The 22,619-nt window shown below is 41.5% G+C and overlaps 1 protein-coding gene across 3 annotated transcripts in view; it reads left to right on the forward strand.

Annotated features, from left to right (window-relative positions):
* The window catches only part of tnrc6c2 (trinucleotide repeat containing adaptor 6C2), a 124,407-nt gene that overhangs the window by 92,882 nt on the left and 8,906 nt on the right, over window positions 1–22,619 (forward strand). For all 3 annotated transcript variants that reach the window (XM_061679693.1, XM_061679695.1, XM_061679696.1), the window contains 2 exons: window positions 13,760–14,155; window positions 19,544–21,967. In XM_061679693.1, coding sequence (XP_061535677.1) covers window positions 13,760–14,155; window positions 19,544–21,967 — 2,820 coding nt within the window. The remainder of the gene's footprint in view (window positions 1–13,759; window positions 14,156–19,543; window positions 21,968–22,619) is intronic.

A 22,619-nucleotide genomic window follows, 5' to 3' on the forward strand; every position in this document is an offset into this window, starting at 1 on the left:
GGTGTGCCCGCAGCAGCAGGCAGTCGAGCATGAGGGCATCCTGACAGAACACTGTGTGTTGTGGCTCAAAGGTGCGGTGGGGAGAAGTGGTGAAGGCAAATGAGAGAAGCATGGAGAAAGGCATTCAGCTATGTGTAATGCCTCAGGACGAAGGTTCAAAAAACAGTGTCCTCACTTACCCTTGGTGTTGTATTTAAATACAGACATAGACTAGGTATTTGTGTGGGCTTTTAATTGAGAAGGGGGTTTCTCTTTGGGTTCAGGGAGAAGTTAAAGTGGATTAATGCATACTGTGCAGTACATACATGGATTAAATAGTATTTTTGACAATCGCAATTGTGTATATACAGACCCAGACTTTGTCGTTATTGATACCTGTAATTTGACAAGCTCAACTTTTGGGTGCTTTTCAGTAGCCTTTCTGCCTGCTTTTCTGATCACTACAATAGTGAATGTACAATTCCAATGAAGTGGGGACGTTGTGTTAAACATAAATAAAAACCGAATACAATGATTTGCAAATCATGTTCAACCTATATTTAATTAAATACACTACAAAGACAGTATAGTTAATGTTCAAACTGATCAACTTTATTGTTTTTAGCTAATAATCATTAACTTAGAATTTTATGGCTGCAACATGTTCCAAAAAAGCTGGGACAGGTGGCAAGTTGAGGAATGCTCATCAAACACCTGTTTGGAACATCCCACAGGTGAACAGGCTAATTGAGAACATGTAGGTGTCATGATTGGGTATAAAAGGAGCTTCCCTGAATTGCTCAGTCATTCACAAGCAAAGATGGGGCGATGCTCACCTCTTTGTGAACAAGTGCGTGAGAAAATAGTCCAACAGTTTAAGGATAATGTTCCTCAACGTACAATTGCAAGGAATTTAGGGATTTCGTCATCTACGCTCCATAATATTATCAAAAGGTTCAGAGAATCTGGAGAAATCACAGCATGTAAGCGGCAAGGCCGCAAAACCAACATTGAATGCCCATGACCTTCGATCCCTCAGGCGGCACTGCATCAAAAACTGCCATCAATGTGTAAAGGATATCACCACATGGGCTCAAGAACACTTCAGAAAATACAGTTTGGCGCTACATCCGTAAGTGCAACTTGAAACTCTACTATGCAAAGCAAAAGCCATTTATCAACAACACCCAGAAACGCCGCCGGCTTCTCTGGGCCCGAGCTCATCTAAGATGTACTGATGCGAAGTGGAAAAGTGTTCTGTGGTCCGACGAGTCCACATTTCAAATTGTTTTTGGAAATTGTGGATGTCGTGTCCTCCGGCCCAAAGAGGAAAAGAACCATCCGGACTGTTATGGACGCAAAGTTCAAAAGTCAGCATCTGTAATGGTATGGGGCTGTGTTAGTGCCAATAAACATGGGTAACTTACACGTCTGTGAAGGCACCATTAAAGGTACATACAGGTTTTGGAGAAACATACGCTGCCATCCAAGCACCGTCTTTTTCATGGACGCCCCTGCTTATTTCAGCAAGACAATGCCAAACCACATTCTGCACATTTTACAACAGTGTGGCTTTGTAGTAAAAGAGTGTGGGTACTAGACTGGCCTGTCTGCAGTCCAGACCTGTCTCCCATTGAAATTGTGTAGCGCATTATGTATTAAGTGTAAAATACGACAACGGAGACACCGGACTGTTGAACAGCTGAAGCTGTACATCAAGCAAGAATGGGAAAGAATTCCACCTCGTTTATTGAATGTTGTTAAAAGAAAAGGTGATGTAACACAGTGGTAAACATGACCCTGTGCCAGCTTTTTTGGAATGTGTTGCAGCCATAAAATTCTAAGTTCATGATTATTAGCTAAAAACAATAAAGTTTATCAGTTTGAACATTAAATATCTCGTCTTTGTAGTGTATTCAATGAAATATAGGTTGAACATGATTTTCAAATCATTGTATTCTGTTTTTATTTATGATTAACACAACGTCCCAACTTAATTGGAATTGGGGTTGTATGAATGCAAGGAATACATATGGTCACATATATTAAAACTCCTCCCATGTGACACATCTCAAACAGTCAAATCGTTACCTCCAAGCAGGCGAACGGTGATAAGTCCAAGGAAGTTCAGTGTAAAAAGATAACATAGCCCTCAGGGAGGCCTTGATCAAAAGTATGAATTTGAAAAATGTTTTCCTTCCAGTTCAGTATGAATATCAACAATAACAGCTTTTGGAATGCTGCTTTTTTAAAATTATTTATATATATATATATATATATATATATATATATATATATATATATATATATATTTCAGTACTAGTTGGTGATGACACAATATTTGGTACTGAATTATAATACATGCAATACCATATGATCTTCTGGATCACTGCTGGAACTAGACCTGATAGTCACACAATCATTATTATTATTATTATTAATTCATTTTCAAAACAAATGATCCCCATTTGGGTTTTATATACTGTAATACCACAAGTGTATCCAGTGTTTCTGAAAGGAGTGACGGAGAAAAGGCTTGAAGGTCGCAAAGGGATCAGTCTGATGTTTGCGCAGACTAGAGCAGTGTTTCCCCACAGTGGCGTTCGGGGAAGGAGGCAGATCTCTTTTTGCGCATCGATGTATACAAACAAAAAAATAGTTAGATTTAGGTTGATTTGGATTTTAATAGAATACTGTACTTTTCTTTTATTGGATGCTAATAATAAAGTAAATTTAACAACAAGAAATGAATGTTGAATTTTAATAAAACACCGACTAACATAAGAAATTCAATAAGAAATTACATTCGCTAACCTTTATGAATACAAATACATTAATCTAAACTGTAGTAGCAAATAATTTAAAGGAAATTCCAATAAAAATATAATGGCTTACTTAAATACAGAAAGAACTAAAATAAGTAAGAAATCAAAAGAAGTAACGAATGTTAAATCTTCTTGCAGCATTCGCACTCTTCATTGGAGCATTTAGCATTCTGCACAATCGACAAAACATCCCTAAAACGTGGCAATGATAAAATTACCAAATGAACAACAACAAAAAACACACGCTTATTAATAACAGACAGTATAATGCAGCTACTAAATTGTGTCACATACTGCCATGATGACTTCTTAAAATGAGGCATTCAGAGCCACTCTGGGTCAAATGCAGTAGTTGTGTTTATTGTTTGCTGATGCAGTCATAAGAGAAAATAAATTGGGACCAGCCTTGTGTTAAGTGCTGAGTCTCACCTGTTGCTTCTGAACGAGCAGACTCTACAGCACAGGTGTCAAACTGGTGGCCCCCAGATCCGGCCCGCAACATCATTTTATGTGGCGAAAGCAAATCACGTGTCGACTTCATGTTTCTTCTGAAAATACCAAAATTGGTGTCTTTACTGTATAATGTTGAGATATTGCAAGCATTTTATGTTATCAATCACCTTTTATCAAATAAATGTAATAATAGTTGAAAATGTTTTATTGGCTTCTGATTTTAAAACTAGTTATCCATCAATATTTTAGATGGGTTCGCAGTCATAACGGCCCGCCAAAGGAAGCCATAACTACAATGTGGCCCGCTAAATAAATTAGTTTGACACCCCTGCTCTAAAAGCTTTTTTGTGATTCACTTGAAATAATTTTCAATAGTCATCTGTGTGAATAACATGTCATTTGCGTCAACTAAGGAGCAGAACCCCTCCATGCAATACAAACATAGCGCGAGTTACTACTGTGTATGCACATTTAGCTTCTAGCTACGTTAACGGCTTAATATATCATAAATTCAACCTGTTTGAACTTCTGGACTTGTTTGGCGACATATTTCTGGCTTTACTTGTTTCCCTTCATTCTTACCTTCGTCTGTTCGTGTCCCTCACGAGTTGCGCTGGCAGTCCGCTTCGTCTTGAGCCTTCTTCTTCTCTGGCAGGCCAAGCTGCGCGTCTTGGCGGAGGTAATGCATACCGCCACCCACAGACACGCTACATTCACAGCGAGGATGAACAAATAGCGACAAAATGTATTAGTGGTTGCCAAAATTCACTTGTGGCGGCCCGCCACAAATACATGTATATGTGGGAAACCCTGCTAGGGGGAGGTAGATGGCAAATCTAGAAGAACACAATAAGGCAGTGAGCTGTTCAAATATGACAAACAACACTTAATGAAGATATGACTGTCAAAGGGTTTGCATTGCCATTTATTTTATATTTTTAATTAGAGGATGAGAAAGTCATTGGGTGTGTCTTTGAAGAGTAACATCAAGAAAGTAGGATTGTTCTGGAGACTAATCACCCAATAAGCCACCTTTGTGATTTTGCTCATTGCCTCATATCTCTCATGTCTCTTGGAAGGAAGGCATTATTGACTGGAATAAGTTGTTTTCATGCATGGAGCTGAATAATAGAGGTGTGTGTATAGAAAGGTAGCAATCATTATGCAGGGGTGATTTGTGTCTTTCCATCCATATCGGTAAATTCAGAAATTCATAGACAACATAGATTCACATCACCTCCCCCCATCCCGTCTTTCCTGCTCACCGCTCTGCAGGCCTTTTTGGTCTTCAAGCATTTCAATTTGTTTGTGGTAATCGATCTTGGCTGGACGCGTTCATATGTATGAAAATGAGATAAAGCTCCAGCACAGTGGAATTAACTTCTCTGCCCCCCATTAGGCTTAGAGCTTCGCACCAGCATAGGGCTCCATCCAGCAGGCTGCCTCATACTGCCCCTCTCCAACCCCCCATCACGGACACACGCACACACACACACACACACACACACACACACACACACACACACATGTATGGACCGCTGATACAGGGGCCCCATCCTCCTTTGTCCTGGTTCCCCATTACCTCCACTGATTATTCAGGCCCAGGAACACACGCAGCTCCATCGCAATCTCTCAATGCCACCACTGCAATCACAATCAAGTCAGTCTGTTTTACATTACCCCCAACCTGGACAAAAGCATTCTGGGACAGATAGAGAATGAGAATCAGGAGAACGTGAGGTTTTTCAAACCTTGTGTCACTTATTCAAAGATACAGCATTAAAAGATATACCAGTACTCTCTGCTCCTCTCCATATTAAGTAGTTCCAAGCAAATGCTTTATGTAGTGGATTTGCAAGAATTATTTGGACATAGCATGCTCGTAACCTGCCAGGAATCACAGTTATGCAAATGCATTACTTAAGCAAAATTCTATTTGTGAAGTAGTTGCTGTAGAACCTCGATGTCATGTGTCACATTCCCATACATCTATTGTCAGAAAACCCGCATTTGCAGTTTTTGCTGATCCCACTCTTTTCAATTCAGAAAGACAAAAAGAACACAGTGGACATTTAATTAATCTGTATCCCATGGTGAGGCAGTTCTTTAAAGAATTCCTTAAGAAACAATTTAACATGGTTAACAGTTATACAAGTATAAAAATGAGTTATCCACTGTAAATATAGAAATTGTACTATAGAAACATAATATAGATGTATATTCTATATAGAAAACATAAATTGTACCTTAGCAGTAATTAACATGGAGAGTGAGATTACAACTCTTTGCCTAAATGCAGATTGCTTTACACCTTACTCACTTTATAACTTTACACTATTGTCAAGTTACTGTAAACCTTGCCACATTTTACTGAGCAGGCAGGACATGTCTATTTCCTGTTCTGTGGTCATCATTGCATTTTCCCTTTTTGGCTTTACTAGTATGGTTCTACCCCAAGAAAGGCCAAAGTAACAAACATTCTCTTGTGGAGTTTATCCTTTTGATACAAGTTGAAGTCTTACAAGATATGCTAAAGAATTCTTTGATTACTGAGTTACCACCTAACGTCATATATGACGGTGGTTTACAACTTTAAACTTTTGTGTGACTTTGTAGTTTCCCCCAAAATATTGTTTCAAGTCTGAATTGTACAACTGCCACGGCATTCAACTTTAGAGGCTCTACTGGAATGTATACAACATGATTTGTGACCTTCCATTTCGACACACACGCCATTACTTCCTGTTGTTTAAGTTCATTCAGGGAGAAACATCATTAATGCAATGATAGCACCATTAATGATTATCAAAGCGAGAGACGCACATAAACACAAGTGAAGTGCATGTTTCCGTTTTGGATTAATTTGCAATTTCTTATGCTATTAATTGTGTCAACACAACAAGGGAATTTCATGAATCACAATCCAATTAGAAGCTAATTTATTTAAGCATCGACAGCGCTCTTCTCTTCACTTAGCCACATTTATAAACACTCAAAAGAATTAATAGTGATTTGCTTGCGAATTACATCCCATGGATTTATGACTGCCAAGCATAATTGTTTTTCCGGGGCCCCCTCCCTCTGCTGTGTACTCATCCCACATGCATGTGGAGTGGCGGAGGAGAGAGAGAGATGAAGGGAGAGGCTGGGGTCAGTGCGACAGGAAACAAGAGGGCCACACAGACCTAAACAATGCGTTGCTCTTTGTCTATTCATACGGTAGAAACACTCTCAAGCTGCTGACAAGAGAGGCCATTTGATGCCTCTGGACCCTCCCTACCCCATCATCTTCTCTTGCCTCCTCCTCCTCATAGTGAGGTCGCTCCATGTCAAAAGTCTGGCAGATTATTTAAGTTGTGGCTTAGCTACTACGACTAACAGTTCCGCCCGTGTTCGTGGGCCGAGATGTTTGCATACAAGTTTAAAAGGTTCAAAGGCTGTCAGTCTGTTTCTTCTCACGCCTCGCGGGCTTTGACCACATTGAAGGAAATGCCAGCGCTCTCCAAACTATATTATTCCTCTACTTCCCATCCTGCGGCACCATTGGATTCCTATCATCTGTCTTTTTTTCCAACCGTTTTATTAGAATCATGTTAAATGGTGACATGATGTCAACATATTTCTGATAAATTCCATAAACTGTTATAAACTGGCAATTTTTTGACTTGAGTTCGTTGTCACATTTCTGTGGGGCCAATGATGTATTACTCGTGCACTCACTGTAGTTGTCTCGCCATGCTGCACTATTTGTATATACTGGCCACTCATGCCAGAGTAGCATCTGCCCCATTTGCACACTGATTGAGGAGTATCTGTAACATTTGCACAACCAACATTGTCCCAGATGATCGCACTACTCGTCACTTTAAACCGCATACACTCCTTGAAGTCTCAGCGCCCTTTGCACAATGTTCATTGCACCGGACTATTGCAATATTAGTCATTCGAACTGCTCTAAGTGCTAGAGGACTCTGCATCTTTTTGCACAATTGTTTTTTGTCAATGTCTTTATGTCTCCAAAGTGTTCTGTAAATTGACTGTCTGTTGTACTAGAGCGGCTCCAACTACCGGAGACAAATTCCTTGTGTGTTTTGGACATACTTGGCAAATAAAGATGATTCTGATTCTGAATTGAATAATCATGTGTGGAGCTAAATCATGAAAAGCATCTATCTCCAAATTTGAAGACGCTAACAACATTTTTGTTTCTCAGATAATTTGCAAAAGTCAAAACTGAGCATTAGCAGCTCTAAAAAGACAGCATTTTTGTTATAGCTCATGTAGTATAATAATGTTGCATGGTAACCTAATAATAATAGTCATAGCTCTCTTTTCATATTTGAACGACAAACAACTCACATTCATTAAAAAAAAAATAAAAAACTCTGCTCTGATAACGATGCAGTGTGCACTCCTACAATGTTTGGACGCTTTGGCTCACGCTTTAGAATTTTGTGTTTATCACAGAAGCTCACTTTAACACAATAGCTCCCATTCCCCATATGTCGGAGAGGTAAACAAATGAGACCCACTAGAGAGAAATGGGCGTCCTTGTATGGAGATGGAGCTTGGGGTTGCGGGGCACTAATTATACGGAGAGGATGGAGGAGGCATGGCATGGGAGAAGGTCATATGAGGCCGCAAGAAGCAAATGGAGGTGCAGGAGGCAACAGTATCAGTCTCTATGGCAACTGCCTTTTTTATAGGAAGGGTGAGGGGTGACAAGGCTTTTGCCTTAATGTGGTGTGAGCGTGTTAGGGAGTTTTTACTTTATTAATACAGACAGATGGGACCTCAGAGACTCCTACCCCCATGTGTGTCTAAAACCTCACCACAGTAGACATACATATGTATAAGTTCAATGAAATAGTAAGTCTGAAATGGTTTAACCTTGATTTAAAAAGCTTTCCTAAGGTTGAAATTTCAAGGTTGAAATTTTTATGGTGAACGATTTTATAGACAGTATGTGCATATGCATACATATATACTGTATATACACATATACACACTCAAATACAGTATATATATACAGTATATATATATATATATATATATATTGGGGGGATGGCACCATTGTGCTGGGCGTATATTCCTGTACATGTTGTCCATCCCCCACTATTACAAACATGGCTGCATAATGAAGTGCTTTTGCAGACAATAGACAGAAGAGCTTTGGGAACCTGCACTGCCTGGCACATCACAGACTTCAGAGGTTCCGTGCCACCCTGTGCCCTGCAATATGTCGTTCTTCTTTCATCCTCTATGTTCACTTGCTCTTTCCTCTAAAGCTGTGTCGCCATGCACTTGACCATTCAGTTGTTAATGTTTCTTGCTCTTATCAACAAATACCGTATTTTTGCCCATCTTAGAGGCACTGCCACAATTGGGGGTCAGATGTGACATCCACAAATAAATGATGAGCCCATTTGAAGTCCATTGCTAATCAAAACAGCACCAACAAAGCACAAAAACATCACTTTATTATTCCCAAAATGTATCTACAAACATAGACTTCAATCTGCATTTGCATAAATAAACACCCTCAGGCCACCAGTTACAGAAATACGGTATGCTGAATTGATTATTTATCTGTTTTAACGTATTTGCATGATAGTACTTCAAATTATATTTTGTTCTCTTGACCGAACGTGGTAATCTTTGAAGCGCCTGTGAAATATTTGGACTGCAAATGACCATAATCTCCACATATAACAAGACATTTGAGACATCTGTGATCATAAAGGCTGATATTCGTAGTTTAGTTGCACTCCATGACACCAGTCGAAGGCTGCTGCGGCTTCATAATTTATTAAAGCTTCATTTATGATTTGGGCCATAGGACACCCACAGCGCATGAATATTTCTGCAAGTCTGCTGCAAAAATAAACAAGACAATGACCCAAATCAACAAAGGGAGTGCAGGAAAATATACCTGTGTTGAATCTTCACCGTTAGAGACTCAACTAGAGGATTTTATTCCTTCAATGTGGTTCAGATTCAATACGCTTGTAGCCGCTTTAATTTACTAAACAGAATCTCATTTATAGGGAATCTCACTCCCGTTCACTGGCAGTAAGTGGTGTAATGAGCGAACTCTTCACATTTCTTATTTAATCTTTCATAGACATGCTCTTATCTGAGGGATTTCCGTTCTCTCCTCAATTTTTCCCTTTGTGGCCTTTTTATGTGATGCTCAGCCTCTATAAAGCACTTACCCAGCCCTCATGAATTAAGAAAAGATATGTCTTCCTCAAAATTAAAGACACATCTTGCTTAATATACTTCTGTTTTATTAGGGCAGAGGGGAGATGTTACTCTCGCAGGTACTATTTTTTCAGTTTACATATTCTGGCTACCTAATATCCAGGAGAAGGGCGTACATTCTTACAGATACTGCCTTCCAGGCAAGTCCACAAATTATATCGGGGGTTGTAATCCATTATAGTTTATATGGAAAACACCTTCACATGTTTAAAAAATAAAATAAAATAAATAAAAGTGGTGCGCAAAGCAGGAGTTTGTTCTTGAGACAAACCAGCTCAAGTCAAGTGGAATCATGAATCAGAGTATAGCTATTATCTTAATCAATGGAATGACTTAAAAATAAAATGCATCAATCTTACATCAGGGATTGCTTACTACTTTAGAGAACTTTTTATTTTTGCAACTCCTCCAAAGCCTTGCACTTGTCTGCCTAGCTAAATTATTCAGGCAGTGGCTTATATAATGTGATGGTGAGGAAACAAGAAGGGAACTGTTGGTTCCAGCGCTAAATTCACTGCATTTTTTTTATACAACCAAGAATTAAAGGACATGCATATAGAAACCTGTAGTAAAGGCCTCCTCTTCCGCTAGTTATTTTCGGTAGCTCAGAATTAACTTTTCAGTTAAAGTAGTCCCGGAATAATTAAATCAGCCCCCGAATCGGCATCTCAGCTTCAAACAGACCGGAATCACCCAATTTCACTTAGTTAACATAAGGATACACTGTAAACTGTGTCCCGGAGACTTCTCTGCTCTTTGGATCAACATTGAATCAAAGAGCCGGCATGATAAAAATGTTTAAAAAAATTTCAGTTATGAAATGTGCGGTTTATTGTTTCGTCAATGCAGTCTGCTCCACCACAGAGCAGTGGGTGGGATAAAAATGGATGAAGACACGGAGAGCGAGAGAAAGAGAGAGAGTCGCGCAGGGAGGATCAGGCTGAGGCAGAAATAATGGTGATGGAGAGATAGAGAAAGAGAGAGGGGGAGAGCAGGTGGGTTATGGAGTAGCTGTGATGGAAAAACAGTAGAGGAGGTGGTTGCAAATGCAAGAGACATGGGGGAAGAAGAGGAAGGGTGGCAGGGTGGCATGTGTTCACCATCCTGCGGCCTGATTGGCTGCGGGAGTGTCAGGCGGGCTGAGCAGAATTTAATCAGAGATGTGCGTCAGCGTCTGCAGTTCCAGGCCAACAGCCAGCCAGATACTGCTGGAGGCAGGAATGGAGAAGCTCACTTTCTCTGCATGTGGGTTTAAAATCCCAGAGAGGGAGAGGTGGTAACAAACATATGCCCACTGAATATTTATGTGTTCTACAAAGATTGAAGGGAACCAACAGAAGAGCAGGGGAAATGTCATGTCTTCCCTCTCAGTGTATCAAGTATATCTTCATTAGATATATCTGTATCCTTGTTGTTGCTGCTCTTCCTCCAATCTTCCTTCTGTATCTTGACTAGTATTGTATTTGTTGCGAGAGCTTCTGTATTTTTATTATTTATTATTTTTATTAAAGGTCTTGGCAGGCACAATGAATGCCTCTGCACTCTCCACTTGAACCTCTAGCGTGGCTACTGCTCTCAGATGACGTCAAAGACTTGAACTTGACTGAACTAATGTATATTTTCCACTGTGTTGGTTTTCAAAGGCGTTCTCCCTTCATGTAAGCACATGCACATTCTTTTCCTCCCTTGAGTGAAAGCAGTCTCAGCTGTCGTGTCGAATAGTCTTTTCTGTCTGGGGACTACACAAAACATTATCAACTATTCATCGACTGTTTACCCTCAGATCAACAAACTGTTCTTTGCAGCTGGCTGTATGTCACAAGTCTGCTTCAGCCCACTGCTAGTATATAGATTTTACAGTACTGAATGCAGATCAAGTAGAAAACATCATCCACTTTAACTTCCTGAGTTTCTCCACCTCAGAGCAGGCAGTTTCCCTTAATGTTTTTGTCAGCAGCTGCAATGACATGTTTCACATTAGTGCTCTTTTAGGTGACTGGCTAGGGAGGTGGTAACACAATCAACAAAGAAGCTGCAAGAGACACTTGGCTTAAATGGCCGGTATACACAAGCAGATAGTACTGATACGAACTGGCACAGCCTAATCTTCTTTGGTGGTGACACATAAAGCTGAATTAGCATGGATGCACAACTACAGTGGTGTGAAAAAGTGTTTGACCCCTTCCTGGTTTCTTATTTTTTTTGTCACATTTAAATGTTTCCCATCATCAAACAAATTTAAATATTAGTCAATGACAACACAAGTAAACACAAAATGTAGTTTTTTTGTAATTGTTTTTTTTTTTATTAAGGGAGGGGGGGAAATCCAAACCTACATGGCCCTATGTGAAAAGGTTATTGCCCCCACAAAACATAACTGGTTCATCATACCTGAGTTCAATTTCTCTAGCCACACCCAGGTCTGATACTGCCACACCTGTTCTCAATCAAGGAATCACTTAAATAGGACCTGCATGACAAAACGAAGATGACCAAAAGACCCTGAAAAGCTAGACATCATGCCGAGACCTAAAGAAATTCAGGAACAAATGAGAAAGAAAGTAATTGATCTGTCAGTGTGGAAAAGGTAATAAAGCCATTTCTAAAACTTTGCGACTCCACCAAACCACAGTGAGAGCCATTATCCACAAAGGGTGAAAACATAGAACATTGGTGAACTTTCCTAGGAGTGGCCGGCCGACCAGAATTACCCCAAGAGCACAGGGACGACTCATCCAGGAGGTCACAAAAGACCTCACAACAACATCCAAAGAACTGCAGGCCTCATTTGCCTTATTTAAGGTCAGTTTTCATCACTCCACCATAAGAAAGAGACTGGGCAAAAATGACCCACATGGCAGAGTTCTAAGGCGAAAACCACTGCTGAGCAAAAAGACCATTAAGGCTTGTCTCAATTTTGCCAGAAGAAATCTTGATGATTTCCAAAACTTATAGGAAAATACTCTGCCATTATATCTGAGGTAAAAGTAACACCGCCTTTCAGAAAAATAGCATCATACCAATAGTAAAATATAGTGTTGGTAATGTGATGTTCTGGGGCTGCTTTTCTATCTCAGGACCTGGAAGACTTGCTCTGTTAAATGGAACCATGAAATCTGCTGTCTACCAAAAGATCCTGAAGGAGAATTTCCGGCCATCTGTTCGTGACCTCAAGCTGAAACGAACCTGGGTTCTGCAGGAGGACAATGATCTAAAACACACCAGCAAGTCCACCTCTGAATGACTGAAGAAAAACAAAATGAAGACTTTGGAGTGGCCTTGTCCAAGTCCTGACCTGAATCCTATTGAGATGCTGTGGCATGACCTTAAAAAGGTGGTTCATGCTCAAAAACCCTCCAATGTGTATTGCAACAATTCTGCAGAAATGAGTGGGCCAAAATTCCTCCACGGCGCCGTGACATTGGATGTTGGATGACACTTGATTGCAGTTGTTGCTGCTAAGGGTGGCCCAACCAGTTATTAGGTTTAGGGGGGCAATTACGTTTTCACATAGGGCCATCCATGTAGGTTTTTTTTTTCCCTCCCCCTCCTTGAATAATAAAAAACATTTAAAAACTGCATTTTGTGTTTACTTGTGTTGTCTTTGACACAATATTTAAATTTGTTTGGTGATGGGAAACAAAGTGTGACAAACATGCAAAAAAAAAAAAAAACAGAAAGGGGGAAACACTTCCACACCACTGTATGACAATCGACGATTCAAAGCCTTGTTTTTGCCTTTTGTCTAACTTGGTATGTTGGAATAGTTTTAATAGTATTGTCAAATAAAGAAAATCAAGGTCATACTGAATGACTCAAAACATGTATTTATGTAGATGATTATCCCAACCTTTAATTGAGGCATAATGTTTTAGAGTGGAAGCCACTATTTGAACAATTATAATAAGCACGCAACACTGTGCACGATCACGTTCCTCTTCTTTGTTAAATTCATTGGCAAATTATACTGTGGTAATGGTGATAGTATCATTCTATTCATGTAGCTAATGCAGCTATATCATCCCATCAGCAGTATCCATGGAAAGGCAGTACTGAACTGTTCCGTGCAGGCCAAACTGAATTGTACCACAAACTGTGGAAACATTGCAAACTATGGTTCTGGTACTGACCAGGTTAATTCAATATCTGTAGTAACTAACGCTTGAATTAATATCTTTCTTCCTTTCTGTGTCTTGTCTATGTGTTTGTGTGTGTGGGTGTATATTGCATCCATTCAGTGCCAGAGCCTGCTCCCACTAAGCCCAGTCCCGGCACACCCCGTCACCGCCAACCTGCCAGCCCTACGCTGCCCGTCTCCTTCTCATTTTCTTCTGGAAATGACAAGCGCGCCTCCTGCAGTAGCCAGCTCCAGATTCCGGTTGCCCCTCAGCCGCAGTGCCTGACGTCCTCTGCCGGCACTCGCTACCCACCCAGAGAAGTGCCCCCGCGCTTCCGGCAGCAGGAGCACAAGCAGCTACTGAAGAGAGGCCAGCCGCTGCCTGCAGGAGCCTTCAGTGCACTCACACCCTCCTCTTCCTCTTTGTCACCTTCATTACCTTACTCTTCATCTTCTACAAGTACCAGCAGCACTAGCCCAGACTCTGCAGAGTTCACTGCAGGCAAACAACACTCAGGTTTGTACACTTTCTAAAAGCTCTGCACTTATTCTAATTCAATTTTCTTCATTTAAATTTCAACGTGGTTGTCATGTGCGGTATAAAAAAATTATTTGTTCAGTTTTTGTGTGTCTTTGCTATTGCTGTTTTTTTGTTTTATTTTCTCAACATTGGGGAAGATTCTAAACATTTGAATATGGCCCCGAAGTGGAGATTTTTGGAAAACGACGGCATCAGTAGCGTTTGTACTTATAACAACCAGCAGTGTACTTTTACTGCTGCATGGATATTAATGTTTGAACAAATATTCAATATAAACATTGGAGAATTACAGGTACAGAACATCAGATGAATTTTGCCAAGATGAAGTGAATTTGTTGCATCTTTGAGCTGCCACTACATTTCTCTCTTTCTTGTTTTTAATCAGTGCTTTTGTGTGATCATTTACTGCTCATTTATTTCATTAGTACAAAAACACTTGTGTAGTGATAACACTTTTGGCACCTGTTCTTTATAGCTATCTAGTAAACAAGCAACCGTCAACTCTCTATGGCAAACTGACCTAGGATTTGTCTCGTCTCTGCTGCATATTTCCTGTCTGAGCTCAGCTTTCAAGTAAAAGGCTTCCCTCAGCTAAATTTGGATACAGGCATTGTTGACACAAGAGGAGCAAGGCTAAATCATCACTAAATTTTAAAACCTGTGTTCTTAAGCAGTAAAGCTCATATGGTCGAATGCATTAGCCACAGTGTTTTTGCAGCATCTCTGGACTACGTTGTTGGGACATCACTTTCACTGACCTGTCCAGATGAGGTTGTGATGACTCAAAAGGTTGTAGATTGCAGCAGCTTTACGCAGGTTGTCCAACACTTTCTACTTGTGCACACACGAACGGGCGCATTGCTGTTATGGGTGTGCAGCTGTAGTAAAACTAGCCTGACCTAGTTGTGTCGCCTCAGATCTGTGTCTGCCTTGCAAGCCAGCTAACTCACACAAACACACACGCACACGGTTCAGCTTATATCAAGCTTTTGTGTAGAGTTCCTATTTTTCCCAACACACACAATTAAAAAAAGAAAAACCTTGAGTATGTGTTCATATTCCAACAGTCTATCCAAACATAACACAACAGCTTTAAAGGCTGAAAGGGAACCACCATATAGATTCAAGGTTATTGAACACACACAAACAACCCTGGTACCAGAGACCCAGCCCCCACCCCTTTGCCTCTTCTACCTCCTGGTCTATCCAGCTGACTGGGAATCATTAAGTAGTCCAGGCCAGACTGTCTTGCCCAGTAGCAGGTGGTGAAGTGGGGGTCTTTTAAGACTTGTGGGAACTTGAGCCCAACAGCTGTTTTGTGGTAGCTGAGACAGTGCATGTAGCCATAAGGCGCTTCAAGGACCCTTGGCTCTATTGTTTGGGTGGCTTAAGTTAGAGTGAGCATATATCGGGTTTGAATAAGCCTTTACGTAATGGGGGAATTCCAGACAATTTGAATGTAAACGTAAATAACCAGTTTAGCCACTCATCTCATCTATCAATCCATTCATTCGTCCATCGATCCAGCCACCCTCTATACCCCTTATCCTCATTAGGGTCGTGGGCATGTGAGCCTATCCCAGCTGACTACGGGATACACCATGGACTGGTTTCCAGCCAAACGCAGGGCACATAGAGCAACTATTCACAGCTAAGGATAATTTAGACTCTTCACTTAACCTAAAAAGCATATTTTTTGGAATATGGGAGGGATCCAGAGTACCTGGAGAAAACACACGCAAACACGGGGAGAACATGCAAAGTCTACACAGGAAGTCCTGCGCTTGGAATCTAACCCCCAACCTCAGAACTGTCAGACAAATTTGCTAACCACTAGTCCGCCTCGTCTGCGCACCTTTTTTCCAAAATTATACTTAATCCTTAAATCTGTTATTCTAAAAAGCCACAAACACAATAAACACTTTGTAAAGAATTCCACAAATAATTAAAAAAGTAATTATTTGAATTTTCCTTAAAAGGGTCCTAAACAGCTGAAATTTGACTTAGATGTAGATGCTGTTAGTGCAACTAGATAAGCGTATTGTTTTAATCAGTGCATTATTAGAATCATGTCAGAAGCACCAGTTAATAAAAAGTACTTCTCCTGATCCCCAATATTAAATAGTGCCACATAACTATTTGACTTGTTTTAAGTCATCAAATAACCATAAAAAGTACTTGGTCCAAAAGAAGCCCTGGTGGTTTTTATTTCCCATTTTGCTCTCGCACACTCAGAGGCACACAAGCTTCTGGTGGCTTCATTAATCCAGTCTCCACCAGTGAAACCGGAGAAGTCACCATCGCTCTGTGCTTTTTTATTTTTTTTTATTTTTTTTTTGTGCCTATCAGAGGTAAAGAGACTTGAATGATGAGTTTTAAATCCTCGTGTGACTATTCCTTCCACCGCTGCTTCCTGAAAAACAAGTGTGCCGCCTTTGTCCAAGTGGGCTCCAAGCGCTCCTCAAGGAGTAATGGATCAGACCTATTAGGTTACAAAAGACTACTAAATGTTCACTCTACTCCTGCTACACACCACATTGACTAATCTAACCTGTGTTTTCCTCAATGAATGCTCACTTTAACTCAAGAGGAGTTTGGTGTCTAATCTCCTTTGTTTTTCCTTTGCTGCAAGTACCAACCCTCCCCCTCTGGATGTTCTTGCAACACCACCCCACTCTCCCTATCACTGTCACCCCTCCTTCCATTTCATTTGAGAGGCATTTAATTCTTGGCTATCTGCCCATTTCTATGTCGACATCTTGTCTTATCAGAATTAATCTCTTGTTTAGGTCTTGCTTTCACTTTGGAAGTCTGTTACCATCCACATTACAGCATTGACGTTTACTTTCATTGCGTGTATACTGTTGTAATGCGCTGGCAGTCCTCTAATTATCCGAGCACTTTAGGTGATCACTAACTAAGCTTTGGTCCAGATTGTTAGCAGAGAACAGGCACGGAGATGCATGCACGACCTTGCACATTCATGCATGCAAACAGACAGCTTTGTTCCCAGTTGGAAGCATGAGGAGCAATAAAATGGGCGCCTTTGTTTGGATTTCTTTTTAACCTTTTTTTGTAAATCATAATCAGTGAATGGCCTCTTAGCTGGACTGAAAATGAAACAACACTGCATTACTGTCACATTACTTGCATATTATGGATGGGAATAATTTAACACAGAGTTGACTGTTGGGAGAGGGAGTTGCAAGAAAATATTTAGGTGACTTGAAGTGAAGGAAAAATATGCTGTAATGCATATTATACCATATCCTTTACAGTGGTACTGTTTGGAAGTGGAACAAGCCAATCCGAGGAAAGTAGACCTGAGGCGAGCTAATACTGTGCAGTGGTGAAGCTTCATTCTTTGGTTTGTAGGTGATAGTAGTGATTTAAAAAAATGCCATCCTTACAGATTATGATCAATTGATGTAACCAATTTTAAAATCCTTCAAGAAAGAAAATGTGCTAATGATTCTACAACAATAAAAAATAAACAGAGAAGGATTAGGGGTGAACCCAAGGAACACTCTCAAGAGGCAGCGTCTTTAGTTTGTTGGCTGAGTAATAAAATAGCGCTCCTCTAAGACACTGTTGACAGATCAAAGACAGTAGTAACATCAATAGCTGTTAATGATGCCGTCTCTTCGTGTAAGACTTATAAGACACTCTGGTTGGTAATTGAAAAAGACCAGCTGTGTGGTGATGTCTGGTTGCTTTCTGTACATTCTGATTTTAAAGCAGCCTGCCAACTATCAAATCAGTGATTGAAGTTGATATGTTGGTTACTTTTTTCTGGTCTATTTCCTTAAACATACATGCTTTTCTCTCAAAATAAATATGGAGTCCTAAGGCAGAGTAAACCCTTTTGGCTCACTAACTCACACATTTACAGATGTAATGACGGATTGCTTTTGCTGTAAGATCGGTATTTCTTTTTTCTTTTGTGCAACTGATTGCATACTAGCATTAGGGGATATGCATGCGCCATCAGTCTGATGACCTTGTGCGATAAAGCTGCCTGAGAAATGAAGATAAATGTTTACAGGCAAAAACTGCATTCCCAGCCACTCTGATGCATGTTGTACTGTATCTTAAAGCCACACATGCACACAAAACACACACGCAAGAAAATTTGAGGTCTCTATTGTTTTGCATTCCATCAGTTAAACAGTTAAATATAGTATTTTTTAAACCGTCACCATCTGGCACTGTTTATTTAATAATACATATTCCTTTTTCTCTCTTCGTTGAGGAATTCCTGCTTCATATGCTTGGTTGAACTGTGTGTCGGTTAAATTCATGATAGGAATTTGTATTGTTTGAAGAGCATCCCATTGTCTGGCTAGTGACTTGGGTGTATGCATGCAGGATCAATAGCTTGTCTTTCTCTCTCCCTCTTATATTAACAATGTCATTGATTAGCTGTCTCTCATTGATTAATTTTCCTCTTATAGCACTGATTTGATCAATTAGTAGTCCCCTCCGCTGATGGGGTGCCATTGGGGCTAATGAGATTTCTTGTATGCAGTAGAATATACATTAACTGGTAATAAATTTGATTACTGTTTGGAGTAAATGTCCCTAGTGTTTGTTTCTGACCACATATGTATAGACTATAGCTATATATTAAGAATATACATAAATATTGCTGTTGTATGCGGAGGGTAAGACATACATTTGTAGACGTTTGGGAAAAGTGTTTCCTTTTTGTGTTATTGTGTGCTGGGGGTGGAGTAGGAGTGTTGGGTGTGATGGATGAGAAGCCATCTTGGTTTCATTCAGATAAATGAGCACCATTCCACTTGGGCTTTCCTTTAGTGCCCCAGCTAACAAAGCCACGATGGAGACGGATGTGCCACTACTGTGCCTCGGTGTTAGAGGATGGAGAAAAATTAGGATAAGGAAAGAGGTAGGCACACAAAGGGAGATTAAATGCATGGACAGGGAGAGATGATCACAACATAAAAACAGATTAGGGCAGCCCATGAGTTAGGAAAGAATCTTTTAATCTTTTGGAATAGAAAGAGAGACTGAAAAAGAGGAAAGTTGGTTCGGTTTGGCTGACTGTATCAGGGCAACGATATATGTATACACTTGTACAACAGTTGACATGACATAACAGTGGACTGCGTCTACATTGTGTTCTGCATCGTGCTTGATGTTACTATAACCATTTTATTGTGCCAGATCCTGAAAGCGGGCCTTAAATCCAGAGAGTTAATGGAGCCTCTCCTACTTCTTTCATTCCCTTTTTTCTCTCCTTTTTGATTTTTCGTGTTGTTCCATTCTTTAAATTTATCCTTCAATTTGTTGTCCTCGACCCCACTTTTAAAGTATATCGACCTTTGTTTCCTTTCTATTTAGACATATCTCCCAAGAGTGGCTCTGCTGCTCAGATTTGCCAGTGGGGAGCCTCCTTGCATGCTGACAGCATCTCCAGTGCAAACAGCTGGAACAGAGGAAATATTGACGGAAGTGACACTGAAGCTTGGCCCTCCATTAGCCGCAGGAGTGACCCCGGCCAACCTGCAGCACCAGAATGCCCCTTGGGCACAGCTAGCTTCAGCACAGAAGTCAGCGCTATCACTACCGCCAGCAGTACTTTTCTGAGTATGGCCACAGGTGCCACAGGCCAGCCGGCCCACTACACATCTCTCAAATCTAACAATAACATGATGACAGGACCTGTGTCAGCCAACACATTGTCTAGTAACAGAGGTTGGGGCTCAGATGCCAAACAAGATGGAATGAACAGTGGGCGAGTAGGTACGCCCAATCACTGGGGCTCACCCGGTTTTAACTTGAATCTCAATCCCAGTGCCAACCCATCTGCCTGGCCTGTTCTCGGTCACGAGGGTGGTGGTGTTATTAGCCCAAATGGGGTCTCCGCCTCATCTCACCCACCAGGCAATGGGAATGGAAACATTGGGAACGGGAGCCTTGGAGGCACAAGCGCTTGTGGCGGAGGTTGGGTTAGCATGGTTTGTGCTAATGAAAATGAACAGCAGCGCCCTTCAACTAACACAAGTTTGTCCTTCAATATGGAAACTAACCTTAACACTGATGGACCAAACCACACCAAGCAACAAGCTCAGGAGCCTATGAGCCCTGTCCATGGGTTAACTGGCTGGGGAGGTCAGTCACCTACTGAATCATCCCAACTTAATGGAGACACAACAGGAAGCTCTGTATGGGGTAATGGAGAAACCAAGGCAGCTGACACCCCCAAGGACTCAGGCTGGGACGCAACTCCCCCTGCAGGTCTCTCTGCATGGGGCCGCCAAGGTAGTAGTGGTGGTGGGAGTAATGGAAGTGGTGGCTGGGGTGACTGGGGGAAATCTTCAGGAGGTGGCGATGCATCGAAAGGCTGGGACTCTGTTGATGCTGTCATTTCAGGTTCAGGTCAAGAGCAACAACTTGGCTCTTGGGGTAAGCAGCCAGGAACTGCCCCAGCAAGTGAGGGTAGTGGGGACAGCAGAGATGGCCATTCTCACCACAGAGATAGGTCCTCAAGCATGGATTATACCCCTGTGTTACCTCGACAGGACCTGGACCCTAGGGTGCTGAGTAACACTGGTTGGGGACAGACTCCCATCCGACAGCACACAGTGTGGGAGATGGAGGAAGCAAATTCTGATGATGGGAAAAGCAGCAGCAGCTCGGACGCATTTGAAAGTTCCAGTTCTAATGGAGGATCTGCGTGCACCAACGGAGGTACCGTCAACCCCAGCATTGGTACCAATCCGCGGCATGGATCTGATGGAAAACATGAAAGTGAAGAATCATCTGGCTGGGGAGCCCCTGCACCTCAGCAAGTCCAGACTGCATCAGGATGGGGTGATCCCCCACATTCACAGAAAGAAGCTACTAATGGCACCACCAGTGGCTGGGGAGACCCCATGCCTACCACTGGACCTAAAAATGTAGGCATGACATCTTGGGGCTCTGAGGACAAGTCCCCTAGCTGGGACAGTGACATGACAAAAGGCCAGTCCACTAATTGGGGGGAGGGCCCGCTTAGCTCTCGTGGTTGGGGAAGTACTAATGGGGGTGCCAACAGTTCTAACACGAGGGATTGGGGAGAACCAGAGCGCAAGAACAGTGCGTCCCCCAGCAGCATGTGGGAAGGGGAAGGAGGAAATGGGGGATGGAAGGAAAATCCTAGAGGAGGAATTAGAGGAGGTGGTAAGCTTACTTCTTCTGTGAATAACAGCTCTTGGGGAGAGACCTCCCGTGCCAACGGCCCAGTGCAGGGCACCTGGGGCTCCACCAAGCCGACTGAAAGCAGTAGCAGCAGCACTGGTAGTGGAGGAGGGGGTAGCATTGGTTCTTGGGGAGGTCCTGGTTCTGTCAAACAGAACACCTCCAGCTGGAGTAATGTCAGCAAACAGGACCCAGGCTTGGAATCTACTGGTTGGGAGGAGCCCTCCCCTCCGTCTATACGCAGGAAGATGGAGATTGATGATGGAACATCCACCTGGGGAGATCCTGGCACGTACAGCAAGACCGTCAACATGTGGGATCGCAATAGTCCTAACAATAATCCAGGCAACAGCGGCCCACCCACCATTAAGAATGGTGGCATGATCACACCCAACAACAATCACTCCGTTGGCCCTGGCAACAACAATCACCACCACGGCAATCCAATGCACCACCGTCCTCACCATGGCAATGCGCCGAGCCATCTCCAACATCAACATCATGGAAACAGCTGTGGGCCACCCAACAGTTGTGTCCCACACCCAAGTGCAGGTCCCCAGGGTAGACCTCCTCTCGCTAACCCAGGTAAAACAATATGACTGCATGATCTGACTTCATGCATGGACTTTCTTGTATGGTCTCATTAGCTTTAGAATGGTTTAAAGCTAGTTGAAATAATAAAAGAGATGAAGTACAACATCTATGTACGGAGGGTACAGTTTACTAAACTCCGTATACCTACGTATACGTACGTATATCTGTCAAGTGAAGTAAGTTCTATTTGGATGTTATATTCTTACTGGTGTGAATTCTGTGTATACATTTTCATGTCGTGATATATCCTACATCCAGTTTTTTCCGATACGGTACGGATTATTAAATTGAGGGTACAGATGACTAAATTGAAGGTACAGTTTACTAAACTGAGGGTACACTTTACTAAACTGAGGGAACAGATTATCAACGAATTTTATTTTTCTCATACCTTGGCACCAGGGGGGCTCCGTAGCTATCTCAGTCATTAATAGATGACGTGACTAAATTACTATTAAAACCATTATCGACAGGGATTGTTGGGTATTCCAAGCATTATTTCTTAAAGTAATTATTTCGTGGCGATTGTTAAGTGGTTAGTTTTATGGGTATTGAGACTTCTTAATGACCATACTTGCATAATTAAGTCTGTCCAGTTATTTTAATATATTGCACACAGTTCCAATGTGTCTTATTGAAGACA

Source organism: Phycodurus eques, chromosome 6 (assembly GCF_024500275.1).
Source record: "Phycodurus eques isolate BA_2022a chromosome 6, UOR_Pequ_1.1, whole genome shotgun sequence".
In the NCBI taxonomy this organism is placed as follows: domain Eukaryota; kingdom Metazoa; phylum Chordata; class Actinopteri; order Syngnathiformes; family Syngnathidae; genus Phycodurus; species Phycodurus eques.